Source organism: Opisthocomus hoazin, chromosome 9, assembly GCF_030867145.1.
Source record: "Opisthocomus hoazin isolate bOpiHoa1 chromosome 9, bOpiHoa1.hap1, whole genome shotgun sequence".
NCBI classification, from domain to species: Eukaryota; Metazoa; Chordata; class Aves; order Opisthocomiformes; family Opisthocomidae; genus Opisthocomus; species Opisthocomus hoazin.
Window position 1 is genome coordinate 694,446 of NC_134422.1, and position 21,960 is coordinate 716,405.

Below are 21,960 nucleotides of genomic sequence, written 5' to 3' on the forward strand. Positions count from 1 at the left end.
AAAACAAATTGTGTGCTGGCTGCTTTCTAGTTCCTCTTTCTTTGTCCAGATTAAATCCCCATCCTCCCCTTTGGAAGAAGTTCTTGTGAATTCAGACACCAGATAGTAACTGGGTTTCTTACGGGTCTCTAGAGCCACAGCAACTTGCTACAGAGTTTTGTTAAAGCATGTTTTGTTCTAAACCTTACGTTCTCTTTCTCTTGAACAAATAGTGAGTGGAAGAGATGTGCTTGCTGGTACCACTAGAACCGGATTTTTTTTTCTTACGTATGTGTATTACTAATTGCTTTAAAAAAAAGAAAAGCAATGGAAACAAGACTTTTAAACTCGTTCCCTGCCGTGTCTGCAGTTGGCAGTTGGGATAGCCTGAGACGGAGCAGAAGCCTGGCTGCAGTGTTGCCCGTGGGTTTTGTGCCCTCACTGAGAAGGGCACTGCAGGAGCCGGAGTGGCACAGCACCGCGGCTCTGTCCCTGCCCAGCGCCTGCGGCACCCCCGAGCGGGGCCAGGGCCTGGCAGGAGGACGCTGGAGGGGGGCTGCCCGGCCTGCGGCTGCCGCCAGCGGTGCGCTCCCTCGGCTCGCTGTGAACCGCGGGGCTCACCGGTGTGCGTGGGCACGGCGTTCCCGGAGCAGCACGGCAGCCTGCAAGGGACTGCGGCACCTCCTCCAAGGCGCTGGCGGGGTTTCGGCTGTCCGAACAGTGCGTCGGCCGCGCTGGCGACGGCGTGATCCCGCCTGAACCATTGTTTGTCTTAGAGCGGGGATTAAGGACTTGACATGGTTTTTAAAAATGACAAATAAAACTCTTCACTGTATTTATTTTGAGAGTGGATGCACTTGCCCTCAAATAATTTTTGAAGCAAAATAAGTTTCTTGTGAATGTCAGAGGCTCCCTCCCAACCAGCTCCTCCCCTTGTCGGTCCCACAGCACCTCAGCGGGGTCTGCTGGGGTTGTGACTGGGCTGTGCCGTGCTGAGAGCTGTGCCGGCAGCTTGCCCAAAGCCCAGGGGCTGTGCCGAGTCTGCACATACATGGCACAGGGCTTTAATTGGCGATAAGTACTCACGGGGTGGGGTTTTTTATAGGCTGTTGTAAGTGTGCACAGCACTGCTCAGCGAAAGCAGACAAGATACTCCTTGAGGCTTTTGGGAAAGTGTATGTCTACGGGAACAAAGTCTTGTAGAAGCAGGGTTTAAATTCTTTGTGTTTGACTTTTTTCTTTGAGAGGACCATGCATGCTGTGAAATGCGTGAAGTCTGTTAATAGTCTGATTTCGTGGTTGTTTGCATTTAGAATAGGACAAGTCTGTTCATAAACGTAACTCTACCAAAGCGGCTTGCGCGGGCCATCACTCGCTGACGCGAGGCTGGGTGCAGGGTGTTCAGCAGCTCTTTCCACAGGCGCTGGGCAAGCCATTCCCGGCCGACGGGACTGAGATCCCGGCCGGAGCAGCCTCTGGCCCTGCTCCCGCCCGTCCCCGCCGGGTCAGCGTGGGCGGCTTCGCCCTGCTGCGCAGACCTCCTGCGGCTGTGGAGCCGGGCGAGGGTGCCGGCGTGTTCTGTGTGTGGCACTGCAGTGCGAGGGGCAAAGAAACGGGTGTGACGGCGGGTGCGCCATGCAGCAGAGTCATCCTCGGGCTGGGCTGAAGGGGAGCTCTCAGCAGCGTTTGGAGTGAGGGCTGGAGAAGGATTGTGATCGTGGATTTGTGGCTTTTTGCCGTATTTGATCCCTTTGAGGATTTTTACCAGTCCTCACCATACTTGGGGAGCTGGTTTTAGGAACTGGAGGACGGGGAGCTGGTTTTAGCCACCCAAGAGTGTTAGAACTCCCCTTCCTGAGATGGGAACTAGTCACCATGGGCCAGCTCCCAGGGGAGGCTGTGTGCCGCTTCGGGGGGGGGCAGTTTGGGTTTCCTTCCGCCTCTTCCCCCTGAGAAATACAGGGCAGGGGCATGTGCGCGCATGTGTGTGTATATATGATTTTTTTAGGGAATTGAAATTAACTGTTTAAAAAGAAAACAAATAGGCACATGCAGCTGGCAGAGTTTTCCTGGATTCTGTGCTGTTATCTGGTTCCTGTACCTTCGATTCCTCCGCGCTAGCCAGCTCGTTTCTTGTGTCCAGCCTCCTTTCCTGGCAGAACCGCACGGAGCTCCTGGCAGGTTCCTCTGCTGCTCTCGCTGCTTCAGCCGGGTTTGCCGGGAGGAAGGGCTGGTGCGGCCGAGGCTGAGGGTCTGGCAGAGGGCTGGAGGGACCCCGCGGAGGGGAGGCTGCGACAGGCATGGGTCTCCCAGCCGACGTGCAGCCTTGGAAGCTGTGTGATGGCTCCCCACCGGCAGAAAACAAATGGAGGGTACAACCATGAGTAGAAAACTCGGCAACCACTCTGCGTGTCGGCAGCGTGCTGCTGTTTAATGTCCTAACCCACTCTGTGGTGTTAAGTTCAATTTTGTCTCTCTTTAGAGTTCTTTTTCCTTGTGCTTGGTGTCCCCTCTGCTGCCTCCCGCCCAGCAGCCCCCAGGGCAGCCGGCTTGCCCAGCTCCGCCGAGGCTGCTGGCCAGCATTGTTAAAATCAAAGCGTTCTGCCTCTGCTCTTGGAACCATTGATGTGTTGAAAGACAGAGGGCATGTCTCCCGAGCCGCCTTTGTCTAGGCTTGCAGGGAGTTACATGGGTGCAGCGCCGAGGAAAACGCTGCTGCAGCGCTGTTCAGCCAGCGGACACGTGCGTGGTGGCTGGGGAGGACGGTACCGCGCTCGAGTCCTGCAGCTGCCTGCCCTCCGGAGCAGCGGAACCCTTAGCCCTGGTCCGGAGCGTGAAGCAACTGGTCATTGCCTGGGATAGCGTTCTCCTGCTTTGAACTTCCTATGCTGGTTTCTCAGTCATCGTGCTTGTGTAACTTCATTTCTTCGTGTTTCCAGCATAATTGTTGAAGGTTAAATATTGACGCATATTAAGAACGCACTGACGTGTATCGAGAACAAGGAAGGCAAAGTTACTTGGTGAATGGGCGTCTGAAAGGGAGAGTTTCACTCCTGGAGGTGAAGTGCTGCCCGCTGCCTGATCCTTTCTGTACGGACGGAAACTCTGAATAGTTGGCTTCAGAAGTTTTTCATCATTGTAACTGATGGTGAAGCAATTACTGACATGTTTGTCCTATTCTGCAAAATAAGTCCCTGTCAGGAAATAAATGTAGAAGTAAATGGCTTGGCTTTCGTCACCAAGTCCTTAAGTAGCCTGATAATGATTTGAAAAGGCAGTGGCAGAGGGTATCTGAAAGAAAAATGGCAACAACAAATTTATTTTCAAGTTTCATCTACTTCACTAGAATTAAATCTGAAAAAGGAAGACAAATAATTCCATGTCAGAAGAATAGTAGTGGCTCGGTCCCTTGGTCAAGGAGAGCAGCTTTGTTTTGCACACACTGCTTGCCGCTGCTTTTGTGACAGAGTCTCTGCGGGAACCGGGCAGCGCAGGGCAGACGGGCACTTCCGAGTCATCCAGCCCTGCCTGTCGAGTTCAAGCCCTGTGCAGTTTGATTATGGTTGATCTCTGTTCCTTGGTAATAGTGATCATTTGAGTGCACAGTTTAAGAAACTACAGGAAAGTTTCTTTTCAGAAGCCTGTTGAATAATTCTAAGTTCGTAGTAAACAGTGGAGTTTTTATCTTCTTGTGAAGACCAGGTTTCCTGGAAAAGATTTGAAATACACAAGAGAATTCACTCTTGTATTTACTGTTTTAGAGGAAGCATGTGCCTTTACTGATACGCTGGGAACAGCCCGAGTTTTCATACAAAATGTGTGGTGTATGTACCTGTCTTCAGCAGCAGTGAAATGAAGCTGGGCCATTGAAAGGAAAACCCTTAGAAACGCAGCGTAAACTGCGAAATTACTCTTCTGAGAGTGGTGTCTCCCTTAAATACATCTTGCTGTTTGCTTGCCATCTAGCAATGGTTTCTGCTGGTTACGGAAAGTTATTCAGAGTTTTCTGGCTGAGATCTCTTCTGTTGCCTCTCAAAGCCTAGGTAATACACGGTTTTACGGGCTGCCTTTTTCATTTCACAGTAATTTAACTTTTTAATACCTGGTTGAAAGAGCTTATTTTCTATTTTACATGCCTGCTTGGTCCTGAGAGGGCTCATGTTTTCCTGTTAGTGTGTTTGTAAGTATGCACTGTAGTTGCACGTGATGCTTCTGTGACTAAAAAAAAAAATCAGGTTGAAGAAATTGCAGTAAATTATGAGTCTTATAAATGAAGGAAAGGACTAAGGAAACAAGACACAGTAAAAAGGAGACCAATTGACCTTGGTTGTTTTGTGCTTTGTATAACGACTTGATGAAAGACATTGCTAAACACTGATTTTGGGGGTTGTGTTTTAAGCCAACAGCGACAGTGTACTCAGCTCTCACGTCTCTTCTCTCTCTGCAGCTCTGCGATGGTGGATGGAGCTATGATTCTTCCCGTGCTGGTGATGCTGGTGTTTCCCTCCCCGAGCCGGCAAGGTGAGTGGCGTGACGGTGGTGTGGGAGCTGTCTGCGGCCGGAGGAGCCGGGCTCAGCCCCGGCTCGGGTCCTGGCACCGCTGCCTCCGCACACCCCGCTCACTTCACGAGCGGGCAGCGTGGGCGCGCTCCTCTCGGGAAGGTGATGCGTGCTTGTCCACTTCAGGTTGCTTCAACTTGAATATTCGTTGCCCGTTTATGTATAAAATTTATAGCGTGTGCGATTGGCATAGGCCTTGCCAGGGCCTGGGGAGGGAAGTGGGAAGCCTTGCTGGAATGGCAAATTGCTGAGCTATTGAGAAACGAGCGCGCCTTTCTAGCCCGTGGGCCGAGGTGCAGGTGTGTTGCTCGCATTCTTAACAGCAAAGTTTTTTCTCGGAGAAGGCTCTTTGGGGTATATAGGATAGTGTTTGGTAGCTTTTCCACGATTGCTCCGGTACGGTCTGTGGATATGGAAAGTGACTTTTTCGTACATCGTTTACGCCGTTGTATGCACGTAAAGGTTTTATGACATGCAGCATGTCTAAGGTTTGCCTCAGCCGCATGGGAGAAGGGTATTTCCAAGGCTGTGGCGAGGCAGGAGTGGTTCATTTGAAGGTCTGCTGGGTGTTTTGGGAGATGACCTCCTGAAAGATGCATGCTTGCGACTTCACAAGCAGCCTTTTAAAAGCGTTGATAAAGGTTTTCTGTGATTAACTTGGTTTTCTCAATTTTAAATTTAAAGTGACTCGAGAGGTGTATCTGGTGTTTGTTAACGGCATATCTGTGCCCTTTTGTATTTGCCTTGTGAAATCTCTTTCTGAAGTACTCTGCTGAGATACATTTATTTTCAAATGTTGATGCAAATAATAAAGGGCAGAGTATATTAAATGGAATGTTAGAATGGATGGTGGAAGGTGAAGACTGAAAATCCATGGAGGTCTAGTGGTTGACTTTGGTCGTGTCTCTGAATAGGAAATTGAGACAATTTAGAAAGGGAGGAACGTTGTATGAATGTTGGTGGAAATACATTAAACTGCTAATGTTATTGGTACAATATTATCTTGAAATGAGGTTTGGTAGCAGTTATCACACTGTACCTTCTTATCACTCTTGAAGTGCAGATATCTGCTTTTTGAAGACGTTTTTTCAGCTTTCACAGCTGCTTATATAAAAAATCTTAAAGTTAAGCCACCTGTCGTTCACATCTTTAACACGAAGAGCAGTAGATGGAGAAATGAAACGGGGAAAGGTGCGTGTTAAGGTCTGGAGTTCTGGATGGTTTCTCTCATACGATGTGTGGAATCAGACACTTGCGCTGCCTACTGATTTCTGTCCCCCCTGTATTTTATCACAGATCACTCCCTTTCACTGGGATTTGGCCCACTTTCTGGCCCCCCATCCGCATTTTTGATGAGCGGTCCACAACATGACTCAAAATCTCGAACACTGCATAGAATTCTAGGTTCAGAAACACGTCTGATCCCTACTTGAGTGTCCAGAAAATCCTTTTATTCTAAAAGTTTGTTGCAGTGCTTACTTCTGTGTTACATATTTATTAGCCCTGTGAAGTGGGGAAAGAGGCTGTTCTTCGTTTCCCGAGAAGCTAAACCCTGACTGAAGCAGAGCGCTTTCTAAATAATGTAATGCCTGTGCTGAGGAGTGCGAGGTTTTTCCCTTGCTAGTGGGCGTGCGCAGATGCCGTTTGCTGAGCCGGCTGGCAGTGCTGGGAGCAGGGTGCAGGCAGTGCTGCCGGGGCTCTGCCAGCTCCAGTGACAGGGCGAAGGGGTCCGCTAGGTACCCTGCAGCTGTGTAAAAGATGCGCAGGCGTGACACTGAGGGACACGGTTTAGTGGTGAACTTGGCAGTGTGAAGTTTAGGGCTGAACTCAATGATGTTAAGGGTGTTTTCCAGCCTAAATGATTCTGTGATTCTGTCATTATTATTGTGGCTGTTGTATAATGTTACTGTATGCATTGAGAAAGAGAAAATAAAGCTCTGAATGGAGTAGTCATCTCCGTAAGCATGTTGTTTTCTGTTTCCCTGAAATGGCTGAGAATCATGAAGTGAAGCTAACCGCCAGAAAAGAGCTGTCTGATGCACAATTAAGTGGACGCTAAAGAGATTTTAATTTTTCCAGGTCTGCCTTCCTTCATTTTCAACTCATTATAATATGAAGCCCTGGGAGATCCCACCTCTTCCCCCAGTCCTAGGCATTTAAAAAGAAGAAGAATATTGCTGCTTTAAAACACTTTGGCCTTCAAGTGTGAAGTCGCTCCTAGACCCCTAGTAGAGAGTTCAGCAACTCCATGGCTTCTGAGAGCTCTGAAGTAAGCTTTGCTTGGGATTTGTAGCCTTGCTTGTTTGTTTCCAAGGTTTCCCTTTTGGAAAGAATGATCCCACGCAGCCGGTGGTCCCACGCCAAGTCTTGCAGCGAGCCTGCGCAGGGGATCATGACCGTGGTGCGGCTCCGAGGTGCTGGGCTGGGAAGCCCGTGGCTCTGAGGGCCGGGCCGGCCGCGTGTGCCCGGGGTTAGCCGATGACTGCAGCGTCTGTGCATGTTCAGTATGCGGCACGCACGGCCGTCCTGCTGCACAGCTGTGGGCCGGGCCGGAGCAGCACGCTGCACGGAGCCCTGCCCGCTCCCGCTGCCTCGCCTCGCCCCTCCGCAGAGAGGGATCCGTGACGTGGAGTCGTGCCGCTTGCACTTGGGCTGCTAACAAGTCATGTCTTGGTGAGCAGAGGACTGGTTTGCGTAAGGCTTGTTTGCCTCTGTCCAGTCTTGGCCACCTGGCTTTGGTCTCCAGCCACGTGTTAAGAGGTCTTGTGTCACTCCTGTATCGCTCCCAACACTTAATGGTGTGCGTGTGCTAAATCTTTATTACATCTGTGTTACAAGATGTGCTAGTTCTTATCTGCAAGGTGAAAGGGAGGGTGTGCAGTGGTGGTGCCTCCTGGAAGGAAGGGACTTTGTTATTGTTAATATCCTTCTTTAAAAGGTGCACTTAGTGTAATTAGACACTGTGCCTTTAGAAAGAATTCGAGCCTCTTATGGTATATATACGGTTTTACTTTTTTGTGCTTGTAAAAATTATTTCAGTTCAGTATTTGCTGACCACGTCACGTAGTTCGTGTAGGCATTTTTTCAAGTCAAAGGTAGTTGAAGAAACTGTGTTGCTGTAGTGCCGGTAAGAAAAGGTAGCCAAATGCCTGTTGTACTGGCTGTTGGGGTGGAGGAGGAACCGCTGTCCTAAACGTGGAGAGATCGCCTCAAAATTAAGATGTGTTACCAAGAACATACCTAGCGTATTTCTCCTTGGGCAGAAGTTTGGTGTTTTCCCAAACTGTTAGCAATGTTTGCAGTCCAGGAATTTGATATAAAATATGAAATAAAACTATCTACATTGGTAACTGGTTGTGTGAAATAAACTTCACACAGGAGTAACTGACTTACCTGTTTTCTCGTGCCTGTACACTTCTGTCGTTAACCCGCATTCTCCGAGTCCGAGGGTTCGGTGTCCCGAGGGTGGCTCGGGCTGGAGGGGCCGGGGCTGCGAGCCCGCAGATGAGCCCTGCGCACGGCATAGCGTGTCCCGTGCGGTGACCACGAGGGGCAAACGCTGGGCCCTCCAGCCCGCTGGGTAAGATGCAGGGCGTCTTGGTGCTTGTTCCGTTGAAATGCCAAGGCAATTAGAGTCAGCACTCTGAGTCGTGTGCTTCCACAAAGTGAATAAGCAAACTGAATAAAGGAGCTTCAGTTTTGACACTTCCATAATAACGGACTAATGAACTAGTTAATGAGAAGTCCCTGCGGATCTCTGCATCGTTGTGCGCCCAGTCAGATGTTTTTGTGCATGTGTGTGCAGTGTATATGGGCAGAAGTGCAGCAGTGAGTCTCCCTGTTACGAAACAAAAATACAGGCAGCGAGCGCGTTTAGGTCATGGCAGTATTTTTAAGCCTGGCTTCTTGCCTGCGTGCGTCGCACGACTGCGGCGTGCGTAGCTGGCCTGCCAGCCGTCCGCGGCAGGAGCTGCCGTTGAGCCGGTGCTGGCCCCGGAGCGCGTGTGTCGGGAGCTGGGCTGCTCCCGCCGTGACCTCTGCTTGCAGCTGGCCGGCGGCATTTGCTGGTGGCGGCTGTCCCGCAGCCTGGCTCGCACAGCCGCGCTCCCGAGAGCGGCGGGCACGCCTGGCTGGAACGCCCAGCCCTGCGTAGCTGGCAGTGTGTGCGGGGGGTGCTTCGCGGGTGTGCGGGGGATGCTGTGTGGGTGTGCAGTGGGGTGTGCGGGGGATGCTGTGCGGGTGTGCAGTGGGGTGTGTGGGGGATGCTGTGCGGGTGTGCAGTGGGGTGTGCATGGGGGATGCTGTGCGGGTGTGCAGTGGGGTGTGCGGGGGATGCTGTGCGGGTGTGCAGTGGGGTGTGCGGGGGATGCTGTGCGGGTGTGCAGTGGGTGTGCAGTGGGGTGTGTGCGGGGGGTGCTTCGCGGGTGTAGGGGGTGTGCGGGGGATGCTGTGCGGGTGTGCAGTGGGGTGTGTGTGGGGGGATGCTTCACGGGTGCAGTGGGGACGTGCTCACTGGGCGGGGGGGGCACACATCGGCGCGTTGCCTGGCTCTGCAGCCGGGAGAGGCCCTCCTGGCTGGTGCAGCTCCGCCTGGCTTTGGAGCCAGTGTGGCTCCGCAGGAGCAGTGGCGAGGGAAGGGCTGGCTGCTGCGTGGTGATACACCGCGGAGCTGGAAAACCGACTAAGTGAAGGAAAGAAAGGGGCAGTTTGGGCAGGAGGAGCCCTGGCAGTCGCGGGGGAGCGTGTCTCTGTTTCCAGCCCAGGAGTTCTTCACCACAGAAGTTTCATTTTGACAGCAGATAACTGCTCTGTGGACACGTCAGGATCTGCAGCACTTCGCCTGTACGTAGTCAGCGTTCCTCTGTCTCCACGCTCTGCTGAATGGGTCCACGGCCTGTGTGCTGCGTCAGACCCTGCCTGCAGGCTCCAGCGGTCTGTCCAGGAGACTGGCAGCGTGTCTGGAGGTGCGGTGCCTCAGTGCGCGGCTTGGCAGGGCTGTGGGCCGGCTGCCTGCCCCGCGGCGGGGCCGTGGCTCCGTGGCTGCGGGGCTCCTTGCGGAGTGGGACGCCGGGGAGGGGCCTCTGCCACGGCTGTTCCGCTGGCCTGTGTCGGGTGGGCTCGGCCGCGGGGTCCCGGGGCCAGGAGGGGGGAGACATGAGGCTGGGCCAGGCTGCTGGCCGGACGGTCTTCCTGGTGGGCTCGGTCGGGCTCTCGATGGCAGGTTGGTTGTCCTGCCCGGCGTAGCAGCTGTTTCTGTGGTTACCGAACAGCCGCCATGGCCGGGACTGTGGCCTTCCAGCCTCCTTGGCGCTGTCCTCGCATACCGTGCTCCTCGCTGACTGGGGGAACGCCTGGCTTGCTGAGGGACCGCAGTCCTCGTGCCCAGGGCTGTCCGGGGCCGGCTGCCCTTGCCGAGGGACCTCGGTAGGCTCCGCACCGCTCCCGACAGGTCCCGTGCCTGGGGAGGGGTCCCTGTGCCGCTGGCCGGCTCAGAGTGCCAGCCAGGGCAAAGGGCGGTCTCCTGCAGCACCAGCTGTGTTTCACTGCCGCTGTTGGGGGACGAGAGCGAGCACAACGATGATTACAGTAAAGTTTGGCATTTTTTTTTCTTACTTTTTTTGAAAACCGTTCCACAAAATTAGTGAAGATACCGGTATGGGTATGACTTGAATTGTGCATACCAGTACTTGAAATCAGTGTGACAGATGCTGTCTGATTTCAGGATTCTTTCCCTGACTTCGTTTGTATGTGGTTGAAAAATGGAAAATTATATCTGTGTATTTGTTCATTCTGGGAGGAGGGGAGGAAAACAAAGCGGAAAACAAATTGAATTATATTCCCAGCAGGCAGACTCTAATGACAGGCTTGAAAAAGTCCAATGCGTGGTATGCTCAGCTGCTGTTTCAGGAACATCCACTGTATTGTGGCTGGAAATTTTTCTTGTGTGTTAGAACTAAGAAAGAGAAAGTAAATCTGAGTTCACTTGCCATAAGCGTGTGTATGCGTGGGATGTGTGTAACAGAGAGCAGCGACTTGTTCTGTCCTTCGCAGCTGTGCCTCTCTGCTCAGCCACCTGTGAGTGCACTTGGCGGTTTACACCGCCGGCACCTGTATTTTCCAGCAAACAGAGGAGCTCCCAGTGTTCCCTGTGAGCCAGTCGAGAGCGGTGTCCTCTCCTGCAGCGACCGGCGCGACCCAGTGCTGTGCGTTCAAAGGCACGTCCTGAAGTGGCAGCGTCTGCGGCTCTGCGCAGAGACGGGGCGTGTTTCCCAGCTGGGGGGCTCCCGACACTTTGCTGAGGAGACTTAGAAATTTAGTTTCCTACTCTGTGCATTCTCTTAAAAGTTCTTCCCTCTACTGAGCCAAAGCACCTGGAGTTGGAAGGGAGGTGTTGTGCCTGCTGACAGCATGTGCTGCTTCTCACTTTACTTTTTATCTCCGTGGTTACTCAGAGTCACAAGTTACTCTTCGAAGGCTTGTCTTCCTGGGAAAGTCAATCCAGATCTACTTTTCAAGCAAGCTAGTTAAACCGACTAAATCCTGCGTAGCTATGTCTACTGCAAATTTAAACAGCCTTAATTTGATTTAGTTAAAGTGATTTCTGGAATGCTTGAAAATAACCCATCTCCATACAGAAATATAACGTGGTTTAGCGAAACTTTTTAAATGTACACTGTTTGTTAGGTTTTTTCCCCTCTTCTGAGTGTCCATGTGTGGATGAGCCTCCCGTGTTGTATACTGGCAGTAGTGTGTGTGTGAGAGAGATGATGTAAAATGTCACTGAACTCTCTAAATTTGAGTACTTGGAGTGAGCAGATATGACTGGTGTTTCTTTGATGGTGCAAACTCGTATCTTTGTCTTGCTGAAGTGGCTAAAATAGTATCATTAGCTCGTACTTGGTGGTTCTTCAGCGCTAGCTGCAGGTAGTATTTCTTCCCTTAAGCAGAAGGTTCTATTGCCTAATGATTTCGTTATCTCTGTATAACGGAGGCTATTAAGAATACAATGGTGTCTTTTTTCTCAACTCTTCCCTTCTACAGATGATGAACTGAAGCGAAATATGGTCCACTACGAATGCGTGTGTGAAGGCATGTCCTGTGGGAATGGAGATCGTTGCCAGGGCCAGCAATGTTTTGCTTCCCTGAGCATTAATGACGGTGCTAAGGTTTACCAGAAAGGCTGCTTTCAAGTCTATGAACAAGGGAAAATGACGTGCAAAACACCTCCCTCTCCTGACCAAGCTGTTGAGTGCTGCCAAGGGTACTTGTGCAACATGAATATCACTGCACAGTTGCCTTCTTCCAAAGGTGAGAGGTTAATTAATAAATAGTGAGTTTTGAGAAAGAAAAGTGGTTCGGCTTTGATCTGATGTGGTGGGCGTGAGATGGCCTCTGTGCCAGTGGAAGGAAGGATTTAATCAGCACAGTAAGGCCCTTTCCACCTTGTTCCCCACCCTGGGGCCCACGGGCACCCATCTGAGGTCCCCAGGTTGGGTGATCTGTGTTGCTGGGTGAGTAGTAGGGGTCCAAGTGCACGGTCAGGGTCAGGACTGAGTTGCTGCCAATGAGTGGATTGTACAGTCAGAGGTGGGATTTGTTCTGAAGGGGCCGGGGTGGTTCCGACAGCGCTGCCGGGGCCTGCTGCACTGGCATGTTTGTGTGAGTGCACGCTCATGGCTCTGTCACGGCCGCTTGTTCAGCCCGGGTGGCTACCAAGCTAAGCACCGGTGTCAGTGCTGCTGCTTTTAAAAATACTTCTCTGGGAATGCACAAACTTATTTTATTTTTTTTTCTCTCTTTTGTTTTTTTGTTGTTTTTTTTCCTCTCCTCTCCCCTCTCCTTTCCAAGGGCAAACCTTTCAAGGAGAGTCTGGAGGTTACAGCATGGAAACACTAATCATTGTTATACTGGCTCCTGTGATAGTGTTGATAGTTTTTTCTGCGGTAGCTGTGCTAATCATCCGAAGAATACAGAAAAACCATATGGAGAGGCTCAATTCTAGAGATGCAGAATATGGCACAATTGAGGGACTCATTGCATCAAATGTTGGAGACAGCACGTTGGCAGTAAGTAGCCTGTGAGCACGGTGAAAATTGGTGTGAGCTTTCTTCGCTTCCGAACTCCCCTCTCGTACCCTCCAGACATGGCTGCATCAGTAACAGGACCTTGTGCTGCCGGGGGATGCCACCTAACATCAGGACTGCTGTGGTGGTACTCCTGTGCTCGCAAAGCTGTAGATTAAATGCAGTTTAACCAAAAGGTAGCTTTTGCAAGTGTAGCTCCTTTGACATGGAGAATTGCTATAAACTGTAGGCAAACTGTTTATGTTCTTGAAAGCAACATAGAAACAGCAAACAGAGTCTTTGATTGTTGTGTCACCTGAAGTGATAGGAGAGGTGTAAAAACGTGCTGCATCTCTGATACACAAAAGTCAGCTTGAAAGGTGGGAAGAGATGTAATGATAGGGGAAGAAGAAAATACAGCTATTTTTAACTTCAAAAAGTTCAAACCTAACTCCCGTCATCTTAGTAGAAGGGCTCTTGGATGACTAGGAAATTAGTGAAACTTTCTTGACAGAAGAGCAGTAGGAATTTTAAGAAATGAGAACCGCTTACTCAAAATTCAGTTTCTAAAATAAGTTCTTGTTCATGCAGTCTCTTGAAAATAAACTGACAGGGGAAGTGTTTCCATTTTAAAGTCTTAATGTATCTTACCCTTTCACTTGGGGCCAGAAGAAAGTGTTCCCAGCAGCTTTCCCATGCTTAGTCGAAACGGAGCGAGTAAGGCTTCAGAGGCAGTTTGGACATTTGTTTCTGAAACCAGTGCAAAGAGAAGTTTTCTCCTTGCATTTCGGACATAAAATCTCTTCAACATTAAGAGATTGGAAAACATTTTCCGTTTTGGTGCTTTCCTGCCATATTGCTTTCACTGTGGGGTTGAGAAGTGGCTAAAGAAACACAAGTATTTTTAATAATGTTTTAATATATATTATTATATATTAATATTTTTAAATATGCTGACAAGGTATTTTCTTTCTGTGTTTTGGACTGTGTTTCTCTCTGTAGGAGAGAGAAATGGTAATGGGTGTTTCTTTAAGTGAGGAATAACCTTTGATAACTTCTTTATAAAGTGTTGGTTACCACCAACTAGGGAAGCAGTTTTGACTGTGTCCAAAAAAATACCCCAGAAAACAGTTGCACCTCCTCACCTGAAAGCTGACCACTTTGCACGCCCAGCTATGGGGATTTATTAAAAGAAAGATCCATGGGACTGTTAAAAATATGGAACTATTCTGTGGAGCTGGAAACTGTTTCTTGCATCTCTTTGTTTTGAGGCAGAGATGTTTCACATAGCAAACCCTTTCGTTCACAAGACAGTATGTCCTGACAGGTAAATTTCCAGGAGCAGTCGGACTCCTGGAAATCTGGATGCCCAGTATGCGTTTTTTGAAATGCCCGATGTGGCAGATGAGTAAGTAAACCAATGCTTCAGCCAGGAAGAAGAGCTTGGTTCTCCTTAGGGGATGGGGGCATGATGGGGAGACACAACATGGCCAGTGGTAAGGAAAGGTTGGACAGGAATCAGTTGTTCGCCTTCGGCAGTGCAATAACAGAGGGAGGCATCGATATTAGCAAAGAAGAGCAAGAATGAAAATAAGGAAGGTGGCTCTTGACAGAGTGGTAATTGAACCAGTGGAACAGCTTGCCTGACAGTTTTTCCAGATGCTAAAGATTTGTGTACATTCAAAGAGCAACAGGATGAGAAGACTGCATGTTGTTAATCACATAAAACAAAACAAAACAAAAAAACCCCAACCAGCTAAGGAAGTCACAGAATCACAGGCTGGTTTGGGTTGGAAGGGACCTTACAGATCACCCAGTTCCACCCCCCTGCCCTGGGCAGGGACCCCTTCCACCAGCCCAGGCTACTCCAAGCCCTGTCCAACCTGGCCTTGAACCCTGCCAGGGAGGGGGCAGCCACAGCTTCTCTGGGCAGCCTGGGCCAGGGCCTCACCACCCCCATGGGGAAGAATTCCTTCCTTGGATCTAATCTAAATGTGCCCTCTTTTAGTTTGAAGCCATCACCCCTTGTCCTGTCACCCCATGCCCTTATCACCAGCCCCTCTCCAGCTCTCTCGCAGCCCCTCCAGGCACTGGCAGCTGCTCTAAGGTCTCCCCGCAGCCTTCTCTTCCCCAGGCTGAGCAGCCCCAGCTCTCCCAGCCTTCCCTCCCAGCAGAGGGGTTCCAGCCCTCGCATCATTGCTGGGGCCTCCTCCGGCCCCGCACCCACAGCTCCAGGTCTGTCCTGAGGGCTCCAGAGCTGGATGCAGGACTCCCGGGGGGTGGGTGGGGTGTCTCAGCAGAGTGGGGCAGAGGGGAAGAATCCCCTCCCTTGCCTGGCTGCCCACGCTGCTGGGGGTGCAGCCCAGGGCACGGTTGGCCTTCGGGGCTGCCAGCACACACTGGTGGGTTGTGCTGAGCTTCTCGGCCCCCAGCATCCCCACATCGTTCTCTCCAGGGCTGCTGCTCTCAATCCGTTCTCTGCCCAGCCTATGTTTGTGCTTGGGATTGCCCCAACCCGTGTGCAGGACCTTGCACTTGGCCTTGCTGAACTTCATGAGGTTCCCACGGGCCTACCTCTCAAGCCTGTCCAGGTCCCTCTGGATGGCATCCCTTCCCTCCAGCGTGGCGACCACACCACACAGCTCGGTGTCATCAGCACACTTGCTGAGGGTGTGCTCAATCCTACTGTACATGTCACCGACAAAGATGTTCAGCAGCACTGGTTCCAATACTGACGACCCCTGAGGAATGCCACTTGTCACTGGTGTCCACTTGGACATTCAGCCGTTGATCGCAACTCTCTGAGTGAGACCATCCAGCCAATTCCATATCCACCGAGAGGTCCATCCATCAAATCCATGTCTCTCCAGTCTAGAGACAAGGGTGCTGTGCAGGACAGTGTCTAATGCTGAACTGAATGTGGCTGGAGGCTGGGAGAGCTTTAGAGTAGCAAGTGTGTTAAGTATTCCATATTCACTTCTGATTCACTCTGCTTCTAGGACCCCAGTATTCTAATACCCCAGTGCCCTTATATACTAACAGATGGCCAATACTCCTGTGTGTCCCCTACCCCAGTTCACTCCACTTGTAATACTCTAATAAAGGGCACTGCTTTTGGGTACAGTCAGAGGCAAGCTTTGGATCTAGAGGGACCTTAGGGTGGCCACTCTGATAACAGAGTTTTGGTGTTTAAATGGTAGCTGCCCCGGTAGGATGGAGCAGTGGAAACAGCCTCCCTCTTGGAGCTTGAAATATCCAGGTGCTTCGTGTAACTGCGCGATCAAGCGTGGTGCAGACTGCAGCGGCTTTCGACTGCTGCCCTGCTCTTCTGCTTCAGCTTGGCCCTGTGGAAACTGTACTTGCAATCTTGTTCTTAATGCCATTGGCTCTCTTTAATTAGCCCACAAGTCTTGATTCTGTGTTCCTGTTTTAAAACAGCCAGTTCTGATAAGTTCACCATGAACTAGGCGTGTGTGGACTGATTATCTGTCTTTAAGCACTGACTTCCAGCTTTTACCAGCTTGTTATCTCTTAGCAGTGCAAGACTTTCCATTCCATTTGCAAACTTTTTGCACTTCAGGTCATTTAATGTTACTTGGAAACGGTGATAAAACCTGAGAAGAATAAGTCAAAATTATATTTAAAAGAAACTGGAGAAGTTGCGAACTGTGAAGGTTTGGTCTGATGGAGCTGTTGTGTCCTTGGCTCTCAGACCCTGGTAGCTTTACCATGGCAGTGCCTCCGGTGTGCCTCTTCAATTTTGGTGATGTGAGGAAACACTCTGGTAGTTCCTTCTGTCTAAATGTTCAGCTAAACAGGAAGTCTTTTTTAAATTCCAGATTTTTCTTCTCCAGTGTGTGTTTTAAATCGCAGGTTTTGTTACACATTAGTTTGCATTTAGGATTAGTCTCCATAGTGTAGCAAATACTTAAAGCCGTAAGCTTCCTAATGGGGAATGGAAAGAGCTGTGGCCTCTTCAAATCTTGTTTTTATGGTCACTGCAGATAAATTTTTGCCTCTTTCTGATACAAGCAGGAAGGATAATGAGCTCTCGGTTTGTATTAAAAGCAAAATAGCAGTCTCCTGTTATTCCTAAATTATCCTGTTCTTGAGCACTCATTAAAAAATTGTTAGGAGAAATTAGATTCCATCAGATCTGGTTAAAGCCCAGTAGTGTGGGTTGCTGGAAATACTAGAAAGTTGATTATGCTTATGCATTTTTTTATCCTATTTTCCTTTGTAAAGGAAAAAAAGTCCAGTAATACAGTGTACCCAGTTGTTAATGCTTTGAACTAGTACGGAAGTCCTAGCTGTCAAAGTAGTTGGGTAATAGCATTTTAAAAGGCTATTAGGATTTTAACATTCAGTTAGAATCTTAGTCATGTTTTTTTATAACCTTAAAATCTGATTTCCATGCACTAAAAATACCAGAAACTAATAAAAACTTTTAAGAAAGACTTGTCACGGGAAGTTTGCTTGAGTATCAATTACAGATCTAGTGTAGGTGATGCAGGTAATACACCTGTAACCTTGTTTATTTTAAAACTCTTTTCGGTGATAAATAACTCGAATATCCAGCATCCCTGGCTGTGAGCCCCGGGACATGAGCTGTAGGCTGTCACCTCTCCACGCGGCTCAGGTGGACCCAAAAGACACCTGTCTGTGGGGTCTGACTCCCCTCCCCTTGTTACTTAAAAAGGTGCTGGTAAAGCAGGTTGTATCACAGGAATATGTTGGGTTTATCCGTCTTACCACTTCGATTAGAAACGTTCAGCTGTGGCTGTTTCTAGAGTCTGTTTATAGTAATAGAAAAAGGTCAGAGTTCCGAGTGTTTCTTTCTAATACACATTTATTCATAGAGTTCATAAAATAGATTTTGAGAGTATCAGATACTCTAGATTGGAGGGGCTGGGACGTGACCTGAGCTCTGATCAGTGAAAACACGTTTGTGTTGCTGTGCCCTGCTAGTCATCTTTACTAGGAAGAAACCACAGGTGACTGGAAGAACGGGAAGAGTCTGCAGGAGAGTTCAAAAGTAAATGCGGGCTTTTTTTCTACTAACTGTGTAGGGATGAAGGTTTTAAGTACAGATGTCAGCGAAAGGAAGTGTATTTCTTTTTGAGGCGCTTCAGATTATTGTAAGACATAGAAAACTTTTTGGGGAAAAAAGTTGATATTAATGGACTTGAAATATGTGACAGATACAGAATTAAGAGCGCTGAAGTTATGCAAGAACAGCAATGTGCTGAAAAAGGGTGGAATTTCACTAGAGAGGATAGCTTGTAGGCTACAAGTGAGCTTCTGGGTTCACAGGCAGTAAATTTCTTGTCATTTATTTATTAAACAAAATGATTTATTGATTAAACAAAATGATACTGTAATGCCAAATACAAGATGGAGACAAAATAAGAAATCTGAGAGTGAAATGATGCTGGATTTGTTTGCTGTTCCTTCTTGTGTTGTTTGTAAAACTTCCCACAGAAAGTGATTATGCCTGAGTTACAGGTCCCCTGCCAGTCTCTTCTGTGTGTGGGATGGTCGTTGGAGGGGGACAGTCTTGCAAAGAGCATTCTCTGTCCATCTGTACGGTGATGGCAATGGTGTGTCTTGATCCGGAGTGACCAAATGGCATCACCAGAGCCCCTGAGATACCAGGGAGCTTGAACTTAACCTGTCCTGTGAAGTGGTGTACCTTTGTATGTGTACATGAGGAAAAAATGTAGTTTCTCATAGGTTGTAAATTTCTGCTTTTCCTTTTGAACAGGATTTATTGGACCATTCCTGCACATCTGGAAGTGGTTCTGGACTTCCTTTCTTGGTGCAAAGAACGGTGGCTCGCCAGATCACGCTTGTAGAGTGTGTAGGTTAGTGTAATTCTTGTTTGCCAAGTCTTAGTTACAAATGTGGAGAGAAAGCTTTATCTCCCATCCTAATCAACTGTTTTTCCTCAGCTGCTTGTATAATGATGATACTTTTCAGGCTTCAGCCTATGGAACAGATTTGGTTTTCAAAAGTCAAGTGAAAAAAAACTCCTTTCAGATCTATGCAGAAGGAAGGGGCAAATATCATCTGTACTTTATGATTGAAAAATTCAAGCTTTGTTCAGTAAGGCAGTGTTAGAAAATACAAGCTAGGCTTGTTTGCGTACTTTGTAAGGTAAATAAATTGTTTTTAGAAAAGTAAGCTCATTTTGAAGCTTGATAAATGGTGTTGCATTAGAAAAGGATCATCTGGAGTTGAAGTATCAAGCAAAGTGGCTGATGTGGCACTTAAAAAAAAAAAAAAAAAAAAAAGAAAAAACACAACAAAAACAACAACAACAACAAACCCCCCCCCAAAAAAAACCAACAAAACAACAAAAAAACCCAAACCACACCGCCGTGATTTTGTGCCATTGGAATGGGAACACGAACGTTCTGTAGCTTACTTGCTCTGCACTGTTGGTTGGGGACCATGCAGGCAACGATGTACTGTTGCTGATCTTTTGCCGGTTAGAGAGATTCTCTTCTAGTAATTCTTCTGTAAAACTCTTCTAAGCCTTCAGTTTTTTGCAAGACTTCAGTGTTAATTTTAAGGATCCATTAATTTTTTTCTTCAGCATATATATATTATTAATTGAATAGTGTTAAATTTGAGTTTAGTAATTTTAGGAAGCATTTGGGTCGGAGGTACCCTGAGGCAGTGACATTGAGCCAAGATGCTGTACTGGCACTATAGAGGTGAGGAAGGCATGATAACGATTGATTCTAGTAGGAAAAAGACTGTTTTAAATATGTTTTATGCTGCTTCAGTGATTTGAGCTCAGAACGGGTTAACACCTTGCTGTAAGTCGCTAGAAGTTTTAACTCATCAAGGTGTTAAATCAAGCCATACTAAAACAGATGAGTCTGTGAATCTGCAGGGACTGGGCTTATGTTTTACCACTGTTTCTTTGCTTTTGGCTTATAGTATGTATTGAGTAGGCACAAATGTCCAAGTGTACGTCCTCTGGTGCTCTGCAATTTCTCTTCATCCGAAACTGCAGAATATAATACACATGAAGTAGAGACATCTTTTTGTGCGTGTATATGTGTGTGAATAAGTGTCTCTCGCTGGAATGGCCCCTGCTCCCAAGTTAGCTCAGGTTGGCACTATTTCCAGAGGCCGTGTGTTGTAGCCAGTATAGCAGAACCAGATGAAAGTGCGTGTGACGGCACCAAGACGTCTGTGTCGGGTATCTCTCCATTTGGTTATACCTGCTGCTGATTCACACGTGCCTCTAAAGAATGCTGAACAGGAGAGCAATGAAGAGCAGAATCTGGGTATTTATGGTTGCCACACCTAGCACAATTCATTGCCCAAAGCCTGAGGCTGTTGTCTTCGGGCTGTGATGAAAATGGCAACGACCAGAGCTTTTCCAGTGTGCCTTGTCTGGGGTGTTGCTTTGCTCTTGGTTACTTGATAGTTTCATACATTTCTTCTAAGCTATTTGGGTAAAAAGGTTGGCATGCAGATGACGTGTCCTGATCTCCACAGGACCGGGGGAGAGTTGGGGGTTTATGGGGTGGGTTTTTTTAATTACTTTTTTTTGCTTGTAGGTGTTTGTTTTGTTTTAAAATCATCTTTCTGTATTTTGTGTGTCTAGCCGTGCTGGCTGTTTTCACAAGGGCCGATGGTGTAGTAGAAATGAGAAGGCTGTATCCTCAGCATTATGTATCCTTCCTGTCCTCCAAACTTCAGAATTCATAGGTTGGTTTGTGTTGTGGACACTGACCTTGTAGTTTGTGGCTGAAGTCGCTGAAGGTGGAAAAGCGCAGTCGTTGCTGGTAGTTGAATGATTACACCTGCCCAGTCCAAACACTCAGGATCGTGTACCAGCGTGCGAGGAGGAGAGATCCATACCCTCACAGCTGGCAGGTGTAACGAACAGGAAGAATTAAGGGACAGTGGAGCACAGCATGACTGTAAAAGTGGTAAAAAGTGTATGCAGGCATTACCGAACTACGTCAGTGTGATACTTGGACCATAACTGTTGAGTTTCCATCCTGTTAACTAGTCTTGTCCTTCTGCCCTATGAAGATTGTTAGTTGACAACTTCTACTTTGTATTTTCCCCCACCAGGAAAGGGCCGTTATGGAGAAGTTTGGAGGGGTCAGTGGCAAGGAGAAAATGTTGCTGTGAAGATCTTCTCTTCCAGGGATGAAAAATCCTGGTTCAGGGAAACTGAATTGTACAACACTGTATTGCTGCGGCATGAAAATATTCTAGGTAAGTAGGATAACCACGTTCACGTATCCTAGTGTAGCTGGTGTAAAGTTTGCTTGCAAAGCACTGCCGATTTGGCAGATAGCTTGCAGTCTTTGAGATTAGGTTGTTGTGTGTTTGATAAATAGTTGAAGTGAAATTTTAAGGGGGAGACTTGACAAGAGGGTGCTGAAATCTGAGTCTCAACTGGAAAAAGTGTCATAGCAACCATGAATCGTTGTCCTCCTGTAATACTCTAGCAAGAAGCACTCAACCAGGTTGATCAGTTGTTGGCAGCACAGTGTGTGGAGGGGAACGGAGGTGCCACAGACCCGCATGCTAAGAACTCACCATTGCAGCTCCTGTTGCAGGGCAGCCAAATGGTGACAGAGTATTGCACAGTGTGTTGGGTGGGGAAATTCTAGTGGGTCTACGTTTTCTTACAACTTCGGTTTACCTGGGAGAAATTAAGGGAGAAGTGGGGAGGAGTTTATAATGAGATTTAAATATTTGAATACTTTTCATTGTGCCTGAATACAGTGCAGTATGAATCCATTATTTTCTTGTGTTTAACTGTTCTGCTCAGGGTCAAATTAAGCTCCTTTGGTATTTATCTAATTTCCCTGTAAATATGAAAGTACAATGATTTTGAATCTTCTGCATCCCTTGTACCTTGTGTGCTCTGTTCTGGGAGATTAGGAAATGGCTTTTTTGTGTTGTGAGCCATGGCTGAAGTTTAAGCAGCCCTCTTAATTCCTAGTAGCCATGACCTTCTTTCACTGGTCTACCACCTTTACGAATAAAAGCAGCAGGATGTTCCTGAGTGCGGACATTACCTTGCCTGCAATCTGTCTGCCTTCAATCAGTTTTACCTGGGCTCCTTATTTTTGTTTCCTGTCAGAGAATATTCCTTGACTTTATAGCTCACCCTGCTAGCCGTTTGTCTAATGCTTCCTGAAGCAGTACCTTTGTTACTAGAAAAACAATTTGGTGGCCTCCTGAAACTTGGGTTATTGAACTTTGCTTCCTGAGAGAGCAAGTAACTTTGCTGAAATTACATTACATGTTTCCCATGTTCCTCTGTTTGTGTTTAGTCTTTCTTGATAACTCAAATTTGTTGGCTATTTTATAGAAT

General features: G+C 48.2%; 1 protein-coding gene across 3 annotated transcripts in view; it reads left to right on the forward strand.

Moving 5' to 3' along the window:
- The window catches only part of ACVR1 (activin A receptor type 1), a 65,024-nt gene that overhangs the window by 27,944 nt on the left and 15,120 nt on the right, over positions 1 to 21,960 (forward strand). For 2 of the 3 annotated variants that reach the window (XM_075430538.1, XM_075430539.1), the window contains exons 2-6: positions 4,427 to 4,500; positions 11,581 to 11,847; positions 12,388 to 12,605; positions 18,367 to 18,466; positions 20,703 to 20,849. In XM_075430538.1, the coding sequence (XP_075286653.1) occupies positions 4,427 to 4,500; positions 11,581 to 11,847; positions 12,388 to 12,605; positions 18,367 to 18,466; positions 20,703 to 20,849 (806 nt within the window). Of the gene's footprint in view, positions 1 to 4,426; positions 4,501 to 6,710; positions 6,809 to 11,580; positions 11,848 to 12,387; positions 12,606 to 18,366; positions 18,467 to 20,702; positions 20,850 to 21,960 lie in introns of those variants that run through there. The other variant, XM_075430540.1, reaches the window with a different exon arrangement.